Source organism: Acartia tonsa, chromosome 9, assembly GCF_053477335.1.
Source record: "Acartia tonsa isolate MP-2025a chromosome 9, ASM5347733v1, whole genome shotgun sequence".
NCBI lineage: Eukaryota > Metazoa > Arthropoda > Copepoda > Calanoida > Acartiidae > Acartia > Acartia tonsa.
The window spans coordinates 10262594-10277088 of NC_137268.1; the positions used below are offsets into that span (position 1 = coordinate 10262594).

A 14495-nucleotide genomic window follows, 5' to 3' on the forward strand; every position below is an offset into this window, starting at 1 on the left:
TATATTCGTAGAAAGCGGTTTATAATACGATGCTAGACATAGTTTTTTCGTATTGATGAGAACCGGTTCCTATCCACCGGATTCGAATGAATACGAGAAAAGTTATACTAGGTAGCCCAACTGGATTAGGGCACTAAATATTAATCACAATTCTACTAAAGCTTGGAAGTGGTTAACTATCCTTACCTAAAATAGATATAAACATTTTCAAAACAAAGAGAAAGCTCCAATGTAAATAATAATTATATCGGGCCAGCGATTGCGAGATACAAAGACATTTACAGAACTTGTTTTATATAATTACTAGCGGCTACGCCCCTAGTGGCCTCTAGTGGCACTTTAAATGTTTTTTTTTTATAAATAATACGTTATCTATCTATGTTACGATACTTATTATTCTGCGTTCAAGTTTCTACAATACCTATCTATGTTGCGTTGCGTACGTCAAAAAAATCTATTTTTAAAAGAGAAGCTTTTCTATAATTAGAGTCGGTCCGTCCGTCCGTAACAGATAGCTTTTTTCATTAAATTTGGCATGTTAGAATTGTCCTATCGATTTCAAATTTTGCATGGTGATTCCTTTATTAGTTAGGTACGATTTAGAAAGCGTAGCAACTCTATAATCATTACCAAAATGTCTGTACGTCCATTTTAAACATGTTGATTTTTTACTTTTTTAACAACAAATTTTTATGTGAACTAATCATCTGATTGATCTGATTTTTGGTATATTGATTCCTGAGACAACAAAGTATAATGTTATAAGCGAAGCAACTCTATAATCAAGTCCTAAAAATGTAAGTATCTCCATAAACATTATCCTGAATCAAGCAGGTTTTTCAACAAATTTACTTACAATTTTGTTTTGATTATTATTTTATTATGATTATTCAGTTCTGACACTCTACAAGTGTTAATGTCCGTTTGTCCTACCGTTTCAGTGCTTCGATTTTATGGATGTTGTCCTTGTTTTGTGATTTTTCTTAGGAGGGTGGTGGTACCCTCCCCCAAAATAGTTATAAACCTTCCCGGTTCCTATGATTAGCTACCCTGTTAAGGAGAACCCGATCGCTTCAGCGGTTAGCGAAATCCTTCGGTACAAACAAACAGACAGACAGACAAACACACATCCTGTTACTTTATTATAAAGATTGTCTAAAATCTTGATACTGTTAATAAGACTCCTAATAATAAAGCCTAAACAATCATGGACAACATAAGCAAATAAAAGAGACGAGGCTAAGAGTTATCTTCAACTACAGTGTTACACTACAAGAGAGAGATGGTACAATGGGCTGTTTATTACACTAGTCCCCAAATTTTTATAAAAAAAAAGTTTCCTTATTCGTGGATTTACAACTTTGGGGATTTGGATTAGATGTATCATTAAGTTGAGTGTTCAAACGTTTGAACCACTAATTGTAATCTACAGAAAGGGTAATTTTGTGTATCATCATTGGGGATGTACATCAATTTATCGGCCATTGTCTCATCCCTTTATATTCCTGATTGTGTTGTGATTTTCTGCTGTTATTATAACAACATAAAATTATAGTCATGGTGATATTATCATAATGGAATTTCAAGGTAACTCAAGGGTTTAATTATGTTTTAAAATGGATTTATTAATACTTAGATCTTACACCATATTATAATGTATTCAAATGAAGTGAAACACGCAGTGGGCTAAAAACACAATCCCCCCTTCCAACCATTTACATTGTTACACATCTCTACCAAAACCTTTTTAGAACCCACCCAAGACTGTTTATTATCCTTATAATAAAGTAACAGGATGTTTGTGTGTCTGTGTGTTTGTACCGAAGGATCTCGCTAACCGCTGAACCGATCGGGTTCTCCTTAACAGGGTAGATTCTCATATGTCCCGGGAAGGTTTATAACTATTTTGGGGGAGGGTACCACCACCCTCCCTAGAGAAATTAAATTTTTTTTAAATTTCTCAATTTTAGAAAGAGAGTTCAACGAAAAACAAACATCAAACGTAATTTTTTTTTTACTTTTTCTTTTAAAATCTAAAATAAGAAATTGAATTATTAAATTCGACTCTCTCCTCCTCAAGTGCCCCTAGAGGCCTCTAGGGGCGTAGCCGCTAGTGTTTAATAAGGCAATAATCCTTATTTACACAAAGGTACATAGACAAATAATCGATACATTATTACATGGATGTTGTACCAGAGTTTTATGTGCTCTGATAAAAGGATGCTCGCATTTAATCCCCTTCTCTTCTACTGGATGAAAGAAAAGGCTAATAAACGAGTTCCATGTTAGCAAGCTAAATTGACGAAACTTTTTCTCCTGTCATATTATTCACATACATTTTACATCCATTATTTATTGTCAGAGATGTACTCTGATAAAGTAATGCTCGCAGCTGGCTAAAGAAACGATACCCCTTATCAACCCCCTTTACAAAAATAAATTTTCTTGTTTTTCCATTTCTAAATACCTTTATACACATTATATTTGTTTTATCAGACTTAATTTTCTTTCAATAAACAATATATATTGGAAGTACTTATAACAGTTCGAATGCTAAAAGACAATTAAACAAGACATTATATCGATGTAATTTAATCAGAGACGTCCAAGCTTTTCATTTTAAGGGTGGTTTAATGAGGAATTTGAAAGGTTTGAGGGGGGGTAATCTAATATATTTTGTAAAATTTTTTGTCAAAATTTATATGGCATTAAAAAAAATAAGAGTTTTTTATTAAGGGTTCTCCTCCTCTTAATTTGTTTAAAAACAAGGATGACAACATCCATAAAAGCGAAGCACTGAAACGGTGGGACAAACGGACATTAACACTTATATAGTGTCAGAACTGAATAATCAGAACATAAATGTATAAGAATCTGAGCAAAATTGTAAGTAAATTTGTTGAAAAACTGCTTGATTCAGGATATTGTTTAAGGACATACTTACATTTTTACTAATTATAGAGTTGCTTTGCTTATAACATTAAACTTTGTTGTTCCAGGAATCAACATATCAAAAATCAGATCAATAAGATGATTAAATGTTTAAAATTGACGTACGGACACTCTTGTTATGATTATAGAGTTGCTACGCTTTCAAAATCGTACCTAAGTAATAAACGAATCACCATGCAGAGTTTTAAATCGATAGGACAATTCTAACATGCCTAAATTAACGAAAAAAGCTATCCGTTTGTGACGGACGTACGGACGGACGTACGGACCTACCCTAATTATTTAAAAGCTTCGCTTTTAAAAATAAAAGGTAAGTTTTAGGCATTTTTCTAGAGGCGAGGTACTAAGTCACGTGTATTTTTAAATTTTAATATTCCAACAAAATGGGATGATGTACTACACGGTATTTAAATTACAAATCTTTTGTTTTACCTTTTTGGTACAAAATTTAAACACAGACAACTACATCCAAAAGTAATAATGAATCTTTAAAAAAATTGTGTATATATGGAGAACGTAGAATAGACAAAATCGCTTTTAGAAATATATTTTTTTCAACATTGATTTTAAATATCTTTTTGTCTCATTAAATAAATTTTGTCTTATAGTGACGAAAAATACTAAAACAGACTAGTACTAAGATCTAAATTTTGGATGATCATGGCATTGCACTAACTACTTCTACTGTACATTGAGCTAAATTACAAAGATTTCTTATATATTAATAAAATTGAAATGAAATATATATCACTTTGTTTCTAATGTTTCTGGAAGTTAAACCATACCGGACTAACAAACAAATAGTTAATTATGTTCTTGGAAAAAAAATTCCATATAAACTGAATAAGCCTTTAGTTCTTGGTGTGGGTCATGAAATATCTGTTCGACCTAAGCAAGCAAAAACTAAATAGATTAAATTCCCCTTCTCATATAATAACAGAGTTCTATAGAGGGTATCATAATCAAGAGAGAGAGATGACAATGGGCTGTTTATTACACTAGTCCCCTAAGTTTTATGATAACTTTTTCTTATTCGTTGGCTTAAGAAATTTGGGGACTGTAGTGAATTTTGATTGGTTGGCTTAGTTGGCTAAGTTGAGTGTTCAAACGATTCAAGCACTAATTTTAATTTACTTTGTGTATCATTATTTTGGATGTACATTAATTTATCGGCCATTGTCTTATCCTTTTAGATCCATAATCATATCCTCAAATATATCTGCTTCACAAAATTTTCTAATTAAGAGAAACTTAAAGCTTTGTATTAAAAAAGAAATTCAATCATTTTCATTGACTTTATAGCATTTAATGAAGTTGACAATAGCTGAATTCCGGGAGGTCGAACCTTTTTTATTTTGAGAGGGGTAAAAGGGACATAAAAGATTTGAGGGGGTAATCACATGAGGGGGACGTCTATGGCTGATTAGTTATTGACTTGCTTATGTTATATAAACTCATTTGGGAGTTTCATTAAAATTTGTGCCAGCATTATTTATGAAAAACTTATTTAACATACAAAGTTGAAAAATGTGTATACTTTATTCTAAATTTTATCAATATTCTAATTATTTACATAGAATCTAGAAAGTAGCATTAGAAATTGTACCTTTTCACCCGACATTTCAAAATTTACTGGTCATAAGACAAAAAATAAAACGATTACATCCAAAAATATTTTACAGGAAGTTTAACAAATATTTTAACATTTGAGATACTTCGCATATGGCATTGTGCAGTCAACTAAATAGGATAATTATATTATGATTAAAAGAACCTTTTTGTTTTTATAAAAATATTTTTTTTACAGTTGTACACCAGTGTGGAAATTAAGATCTAAATAAATTCTTTACATTTTTGTAATTTACCCCCCAATCATTTACACAAATTTGGTGATGGCGTGATTATACTTTTAAGAGACTTTTTACCTATAAAAGAACAATAGAATGATAACATACTGGATTTATTTTATTACAACAGATTATCATGTACTCTAATTAAGTGAAAATTTGGCTAAAATAACGACCCACCCTTTACTCCAACCCCTCCTCTCCTCCATCCAGGATAAAATAACGACAATAATATCCACGCATATTTCTTTGATAACATCAGGAAGCATAAAATATGAAAAAATAGAGACAGAATTCTTATACGTGAGGTGAAACTTACTAGAAATTTAATTAGCATAGGTCATAAACCAACTGAGTAAATCACACCACAATTTACGTATAGACGGCCAGACGGAAAGGCAAATCTGTAAGTTAGCTTCACTTTGTTCTTAAGTATCTTTACAATTTTCAATTTTAGATCACATAAAAATTTGTTGTTAAAAAAGTAAAAAAATCAACATGCTTAATTGGACGTACGGACATTTTGGTAATGATTATAAAGTTGCTACGCTTTCTAAATCGTACCTAACTTCTAAAGGAATCACCATGCAAAATTTGAAATCGATAGGACAATTCTAACATGCCTAAATTAACGAATAAAAGCTAACTATCTCAGACGTACGGACGGACGGACGTACGGACCGACCCTAATTATAGAAAAGCTTCGCTTTTAATATTATTCAATAGATATATTTTCAGGGAAAGGGTATATTTTTAAACACGTTATCAAGCCTACCCCCCCCCCCCCTTTCCTTCAACTGGGCCAAAGTCATGTTTAAGCACGTACTACAGTTAAAGGAATTAAACGCATTTTTATATCGCTTCCCAAATGTTTACGGATACAGGAATTGGCAATGGAAAAGTTTCGACACTTTTTAATTACGATCCCATTATGAATTACCTATAGTTTTTAAACTAACCACTTACAAATTAAACAACAACTCCATAACAGATTATAACAGTTAGGGAGTTGAATCCATTTTTATAGAAGCAGAAATATAATCTATGATTATGGTTTGGACCCTCTAAAACTGTAATCTACCTTTCCACTTTCCCCTCTCTTGGTGAAGATATCTTCAACGCCGATACGATTTTTGAAATGTAAGATTCTACTTTCCCCTCTCTTGGTGAAGATATCTTCAACGCCGATACGATTTTTGAAATGTAAGATTCCACTTTCCCCTCTCTTGGTGAAGATATCTTCAACGCCGATGTGGTTTTTGATATTTAAGATTCCACTTTTGCCTCTCTTGGTGAAGATATCTTTAACAAGAGAGACAAAAGTGGAATCTTATATTTCAAAAATCGTATCGGCGTTGAAGATATCTTCACCAAGAGAGGGGAAAGTGGAAGGGTAGATTACAGTTTTAGAGGGTCCAAACCATAATCATAGATTATATTTCTGCTTCTATAAAAATGGATTCAACTCCCTAACTGTATAAGGACTATATTGTCAAACGTTGAACCTTTTCTCCTATTGTATACATATACAGCAGTAAGGTTTCTTTGTCTGAAGCTTAAGATTTCTAAAAAAAAAAGTATTAACCTAAGGATATTTTTCTGTCCCTTACCTCTTCGAATACAGTGCCCAAAGATGGTAGGGGCGAAGCTGCCAGTATCAAATGATTTGAAAACGTGTAATGTTATTGCGGTACCTTTCTATTATTTACATAGTATTTAACACATTCTGATTATTTCCGTTATCTCATACCCAATAATTGTTGAGATAACAGCTGAAGGGAAATTTATAAATTAGATTTTTCGGGAATAGTCCCTTTCGTAACATCGCTCCATAAGAGGCGATTCGTCGTATTTTTAAAATGGCATTTTATAGGTTAGGTTAGGTGATTACCCCACAGGGTTAAGTAATTGGCCCCGCAGGGTTAGAGCCCCCCGCAGGGTCTAGAAATAGGAGAAAAACTACTGTGAAAAATACGAATAATCGCCCCAAGGTGCGATGTTACGAAAGGTACTATACCCGATTTTTCTGCCAACAATCTATCTGAGTTGTATCAAGATATAGTATAGATGTATATACAGACAACTACCTCCCTTCCTTTTTCAAAGACCTCTTTCGTCTGCTTCTAAATTATTTTCTGCTACTTGGCTGTTTTAATATAAGCAACACCGTTGGTTGATATCAATGACCCTATAGAAAGGTGACACAAGGCGGTTGCGATGGGTAGATACAGTTATTTAACCCTTTCTCCATCTATTGTTTTACTCTAAAAGAAAACACCGTAAAACTGCTTTTTAAAGGCTTTTTAAACTAGTATTTTTTTAGTAGCGAAGCTACATTATAGTTCACTTTGTCTGTGCGTCATTCCGTCAGTAAGTCCGTAACGCTATGGGGGAAACTTGATTTTCTCGGCTCCTATTAAAGATAGACAATTGAATTTTTTTGACAACATGCCTATTATTAAGGAGCACATTTAACTATAAAACTTCAATGGCGGTCGGACCGCTTTAAGGAGGTTTTAGGCTATATTTGTATTTTAATTAAATTGATAGAAAGATTATTAATTAGTATATCCGTTATGGACCGACAATAAGTTTAGATTTGGAAAACTTTCCTTCTTTTAAATAGTTTTAAATTGAGACATTAAGAGGTCTGTAACGAGTTAAATAATGTATTGAAAAAGACAAACAATTTTTGTATTTAGGCTAGATTAGACGGAGGCAAGGCATTTGACAATGTACTGTACCTGATTCTTAAATAGGGAGCAAGCAAATGGGTCAAAACGGGTTATATCTTATTTTTAACATTTTTTAGGTTATTTTATTCGAAGCTTTTCCGCCAGTCATTAAATAGAAGTGATCTTTCATTTTGGCATGTTAGAACTTAGAATAGCCCTATTGATTTTAAACCCTAAGATGTAGTAGTGAAGTTCACAGGTTTTTATGTGGTGGGTGCGATGCCTTGTGTAGTTGTAAAAAAAAGAGGTTATGACTAGCATATATCAATATTAAAGAGGGTGTTGAGTTTGACACCCCCTTTTCCACGATTATGAATGTAAGATTTCCATTAAGAAAAGGCATGCTGGTTTTACAAACAAATTTTAAAATATGATCAACGAATTTTTATTCAGTGTTCTAAATAATTTTCTTTAAAGGCACTATCGCCCTTAAGATTTTTTTTTCAAGAACTTTTTCTATTTTAACCCATCGTGTTTAAATCTGTTTACTATGAAATTTTAACTAAATTCTTGAGAGTACATTCTTTAATTGTAAGGGCGTAGTATACTATGAAAGGTAAGGAGCACATCTATTCCATAATGTTACATGTTTGTGGCTTATATGCTCAGTTAACAAAACTGTTAGGTTATGCTTACAACAAAATTTGGTAAAATTTTAATATATATATATATTTGATTCATCCCCTCTCCCCTCTTCTTATGCTTGAGTTGAAATAACCCTCACAGAAAATGTTCATTAGGTAAATAGCCCCCCCCCCCCCCTTAAAATTCTACCACGGGAAAAAAATTTGGGTGGTTAAAAAATTCCTCCCCGTCTCTCTCTCTCTAGAGTCGAATCCTGGTTTTATCACGTGCTAAAAAAAAAGTTCGGATATAGTCCCTTTCGTAACATCGCACCTTATGGGGCGATTCTTCGTATTTTTCACAGTAGCTTTTCTCCTATTTCTAGCCCCTGCGGCGGGCTCTAACCCTGCGGGGCCAATTACCTAACCCTGTGGGGCAATCACCTAACCTAAAATAACCTATAAAAAGCCAGTTTAAAAATACGACGAATCTCCCCTTAAGGGGCGATGTTACGAAAGGGACTATTCCCAAAAGTTTTAATAACAAAATTTCTCGTATTCATTCGAATCCGGTGGATAGGAACCGGTTCTCATCCATACGAAAAAACTATGTCTAGCATCGTATTATATCCAGTTTTCTACGAATATAGAAATGTACAATCATAAGATTAAAACCAGTTTTTTTAGCCGGTGCCTCCGGAACCTCGGGGCTAAAAAAACTAGTTTTAATCTTATAATTGTACATTCTATATCCGCGGAAAGCCGTTTATAATACGATACGAGAAATAACTATTATGCTATGATTACATTTTCAACGCATAAATTCGTGTTAGAAATTAACTATATGCCCTTGCTTTGAAATAAAAGCCCCCCATAAAGTCTTTCGATTCCAGTACAAATTCCGTATACGCAGCTTTATTAACTTTAAATTAGAGTGATTCAAACCTTATTTGTAGATATATACAGGCATATACACACTCCATTATACACTCCATTTAATAAAACAATTATGATTTCACCCTATCTGTTATCCATCTATTTATTTCATTTGAATAATTTGACATCCTTCTAAATATCAATCCCAAGATTCATCGATTCATTTTTTTCATTCGAATCCCATGCATCTGTTGTATATATTTTCTAGCGGGTACTTGCATCTAAAGGGAAGTCGACCCTCCCCCCTTATTCAACTTTAGTTATAAAAAGAAAAGTGAAAAAAATATGGGGATGTCATTTTTTCTAAGGATTGATTTCTCTTGGGAGGGTGTTGGTACCTCCCCCAAAATAGTTATAAACCTTCCCGGGACCTATGAGAAGCGATCCTGTTAAGGAGAGCCCGATCGGTTCAGCGGTTAGCAAGATCCTTCGGTACAAACACACAGACACACAAACACACAGACAAACATACATCCTGTTACTTTATTATAAGGATTATTTGATTTATCTCTAACATCTACTCGTCTTTCTATCCATCTATTAATTTATAAAATAATTTATTTGTGACATTGGAATTCCAGCCCCTTTACTTTGTAATTATGGATCTAACTTACTGAACTATTCAAACATTACTAAACAAATGCTGACTGGCTTATTTTAGGAATCTGCCCCTACCCCACCTTTTACATCATAGTGATTGTACAATTGAGATAAATAATATCCTCCCTCCCATTTTCTATATGCTTATGTGGAATTCTACGTTTGGTAGCTGGTCAGCTTTGGGTGGAAGAAGGATTGTAAATTAATTAAACAGACATTGTCTTTTCCCTCTCTTTTTCTTTTGAGCACTTTTTGTATTTTACTTTATACAGAACGTTGTTCACTAATAGAATAGTTATTTATTGCATCGTATTATAGCCAGCTTTCCGGGGATATCAAAATGAATAAATGTAAAATTAGAACATGTTTTGTTCGCCCCGAGAGGGTATTAATTTTATGATTTTTATTTTAATAGAAAATTTCTGTAACAAGATGTTTTACATGATTTTCCAGTCCGGCTGAGAACCGGTTTTAATCCAGCGTATACAAATTGGTTTCGAGTCCATACTGGGAAGTACTTTATACTGCAGAATAAAACGTTTCATATATTTTAATCAGCTTTCACGATAAAACTATTTAACACCCTAATTTTTCATAAAACATACCTAAAAAAGGAAAAACAAAGTATTACAAAGTAAAATTTTACATTTTTTGTGTTATAGTAATAGTTTAAGTATTTAAGAAATCATTATTTTTTTATATTTGTAAGTATAGTCACTGTGTTTATGATGCCTGACAAAGTCATTTGTCTAGAGTCTACATTTAAATCAGGGCTCCGCAGCCGAGACAAAGTATCAAATTAATGCTTTATTTTTTTACGAAAAAGAGGATTGTCATATTTAGGTCAGGTTTAGACTTCCAGCTTTTTTTAAAATTACAAACGGTTGATTTCCCTGAGGTTCCCAGGCGGCTAACTCGTGTTTGATGAGCACTGCTTTAAATTGCATAGCTCAAGAAAACACAAGATTTTAATATGACAAAATAAATTAAAGAGTAGATGCTCATTGGCCAAGTGAATCTGCTTTACAAAATTAGAAGCTTATTTTTAAATGCATGGCTGCCCAAAAAATATTTTTCTTACAATTAATATCCTACATTACCAAATAAAGTAAAGTTTTTAAGAGCTGAATATTTTCCACAAGACTTTTAAAAAAATTATCTTTCAATTTTTTCCCCTAATGTAAATTATATAAAAATCAATCAAAATCACTAATGAAATTTTAAGGCGTATATCTTTAAAATCAGCCAAGGAAGTAACATTTCCTATACAGTACAGAAAATCATTTTTTTTAAAATGCTTTTCCCATTTATTTTTACTTATTCTTTAAAAATGATAGAAATAAAAGTATCGATAGTTTTTTATTGTAGCAGAAGTAAAGTTTTTGATGGAATATTCGAAAATAGTTTAAAATGTGTCAATCTTGCTATATTCCCTGTCTTCAGGCATATAAGGATAGGTAGTTGGACAGTCAGGAATTCAATCATTTTATTTTTTTGTGGGGGAGGGAGCTAGGAAATTGAAAATCTCAATAGGGAGGGTAATCCAAGTTAGGACGAAGGTAAATCTTATCAAAATTCATTATACTCCCTCCCCCAAAAAAAACAAAACAAGAATGACAACATCCATACAAGCAAAGCTCTAAAACGGTAGAACAGACGAACATTGTAGAGTGATAGAACTAAATAATCAGAATATGAATGTATGAAATCCAAACAAAATTTTAAGTAAACTTGTTAAAAAACTGCGTAAATACAGGATAATGTTTAAGGACATACTAACATTTTTAGGACCTGATAACAGAGATGCTTTTCTTATAACACACATAAAAATTTGATTTTTAAATAGTTGAAAATCAACATGTCTAAAATAGACGTACGGACATTCTGGTACCGATTATAGACTTGCTATGCTTTCTAACTCGTTCCTAACTATTTTGTAACTTCATGTTATTCCATTAAAAACGTCTTATTTCGTTTCCTTATGCTACAATTAATATTTTTTATCGATCGATATTCCATAAATCACTAAAGAATCCGTCGAAAATAAGCTAAAAGAGTTTTAATATTGGGAAAATTCGAAGAATTCGATAAGTATTTAGGAACCAATCGAAATGAAACGAAGAAATTCGTGAGAATAATCGGATAAATAAAACCAGTTCGAAATCGAAAAATTTTATGGTAGGTAGTTATTAAAAAATTCTTTTTTCTTAAAAAGAAAACATTTTAAGTAATCTGAAAAAATACTGAGAAAAGAACTAATATGCAATTTAAAAATTTCAGTTTTATTTAAGTATTTTTTTTTAAAAAATTGAAAAGCATAAATAAAAATAATACAAATGCATAATAACTTAATTCGGCAGAGTTACTATGAAGGTTTGAGAAGACTCGATGGCTAGAAGATCTTCAAAATTTAAAGGCATAAAATAAAATAATACAAATGCATAATAACTTAGTTCGGCAGAGTTACTATGAAGGTTTGAGAAGATTCGATGGCTAGAAGATCTTCACCGTTAGTTCTAACCTCCGGAACGTCTTGAGGGAGGGGATAGCCATCGTTGTTGAGAGGGCATCCTTGGGGGTCTAGATAGCCCGAAGCTAACAAAATCTGGAAGATAAGAGCGCGGTTCAGGGGTGCTGAATGGGCTGAGGACCAAGAGGGAGTCGTCCGTGAAGCGATGGAATTGGAGGCTTGGTCTGTAAGGGCTGCTAAAGACCTGGGGACTGCTGTGCTCGAGGATTTTAGCATAATCTTGGAGAAAATCTCAATAAGCGTTGTATCATCAATAGCTCGATAATGTTGAGCTGTAGCTATGGAGCGCCATCTGCCTAAGACTCGGATATGATCATCGCTCATACCTAATCTAAAGGCAGATGACACTCCTAAGCTTTTAGCAGATTTAGATGTAATTTTATGTTTAAGTCCTAAGTTACTATAAATTAAGTTTACATCCTTCATTAAGGTGGAAGCTGAAATGGCGTAACGTCCATCCGCGACTAGGATTCTAAAAAAATATAATTACCAATAAAATTTTGTGACAACTTAAAAAAGAAAAATGTGTGAGTATATTATGCTTAAAAACTCGCCTAGAAGATTTCGAAGTGGTACCATTCCCTGTACGGGGCAGCAGATAGCTCGTATCCAGACAGGAAGTATCTGATGAATACAACCGGAGCCTATTGTAATACAGGACCAGTAGAGAATAAAGACAATATTCTGATCCATTGAAGATCACGTAACTGGTGGAGCCCTCAAATCTAGAAAAATAATGTTTATGTTTTTGTGTAAAAAAAAAAAAAAACGAACGCTATTCTAGATGAAATGCAGAGTTGAAGAATGCATGATAAATTTGAAAAAAAGATTTTCTGGAATTTTCTTTAACAATTTTACAGTAGAAGAAATAGGTATTGGTTAAGAAAATTATTTGTAATTTAAAACATTTTAAACTAAGACATTGAAAATCTTTGAAAGAATTTTTAATAAGAATTAGAAATTATTTTGCAATTATAATGTAATTTCCAATTTAATATTAAGTAAAAGTAGATAGAAAAGAATGTCGTATGATATTTGAAAAAATTTCTGGAAAAAAAATTTTTGAGAAAGAATTGAAGAAAGATTTTCTTGTTAAAAATAAGTACCTAGGGTCAGTCTTAGAGGATCTGAAGGTTACGCTCATGGCTGGCGTGTCTCCTAGTGTGGTAACCGCTAGATCACAGGCTCTTAATCTTAACAGGTCAGATATGCGTGCGCACAAGCTGTACTGAAGGTGCTGAGCCACGATTGCTCGGAGGGTCACAATTGGAATCTTAAGAAAACAAAGTTTCTATTAGAAAATAATATTAAAAGAAAATACAAAAGCGGAGAAAACTCCATGTCCTAAAATAGTTGGCCCAAAAAAACTAAAATCGAATTTTTTAAGAAATAAGCTTTCTATTAGAGATCAATGTGAATATTAGAAAGACGTAAAAAATTCCGTAATATTAAATGTGGTTTGATCCGACAACTTAAAAATAGCTAAGTAATAAGTATGAATCAAAATTATTTGAAAAAGGATTTATTGATTCATATGAAACAAATTACCTGATCTGGATTCTTTAGAAAAGGTGTCACGTGCTTATCGATGGCCAAAGTCAGGTACTGTATGGGCAGTTTAGGCGCTTTTTTGGTCAAAGGCTGTTCTGCAGAGGCTCTTCTCGTGATTCCCTGATACATTCTTTCAATTTGGGGGGTCCAAGGGGATTTCATATCTAAAGCACTGGCTAAAAAATCTATTGCGCCTGCCAATCCGACTACGGCGGATTTTTTAGCTGCGGAATCCTCTAAGTATTCAATGTAGGCGGCTAAATCCTTTTTTGAAAAATTTAACAGAGATTTATTTCTGTTTTCGCAAAATATTTCAAAACGGCGTAATGTACGATTGTGGAGTAGCTGCGTGGACTTAGTTCTAGAAGACGCTGTCAATTTTATATGGCGTTTCCTTTTTTCGGAAAGGTTGTATTTCTCTAAAACTGACGGAAAATACAGAGGGCCTCTTTTTTCTAGAGGTCTATTGTCTTTAAAGGTTTGTAACTGAGCATTAAACTTATGGTAATTTACAGTGGAATGTTTGAAAGACGTTCTCATTGTAAAGATGCTGAAAAAATTTTGTACAATTCATTAAAAAACATATTGATTAAAATTGTGGTAAAGGAATGGCATAGTCTTTACCGGTATGAATCAATAAAGCGAGAGTTTTAAACGTCTTATGACCGTTGAAAAGATTATTTGGCGTAGAAGCAATGTAGTAAGGATCCCAGAGTAAAAAATTTTTTACAAAAGAATTAAAATAAGATCCTTTAACAATACAATTCCAGAAAGGATATGT

General features: G+C 32.8%; 2 protein-coding genes across 2 annotated transcripts in view; both read right to left on the minus strand.

Moving 5' to 3' along the window:
* The window catches only part of LOC145328187 (uncharacterized), a 156698-nt gene that overhangs the window by 106565 nt on the left and 35638 nt on the right, over positions 1 to 14495 (minus strand). The gene's annotated exons all lie outside the window — the stretch shown is intronic.
* LOC145328546 (uncharacterized) lies at positions 12083 to 14423 on the minus strand. The gene is made up of 4 exons (XM_080172279.1): positions 13712 to 14423; positions 13270 to 13436; positions 12718 to 12888; positions 12083 to 12635 (listed from the first exon to the last, which is right to left on the minus strand). Exons 1-4 carry the CDS (start codon positions 14252 to 14254, stop codon positions 12083 to 12085), a joined length of 1434 nt encoding a protein of 477 aa, XP_080028405.1. The 5' UTR covers positions 14255 to 14423.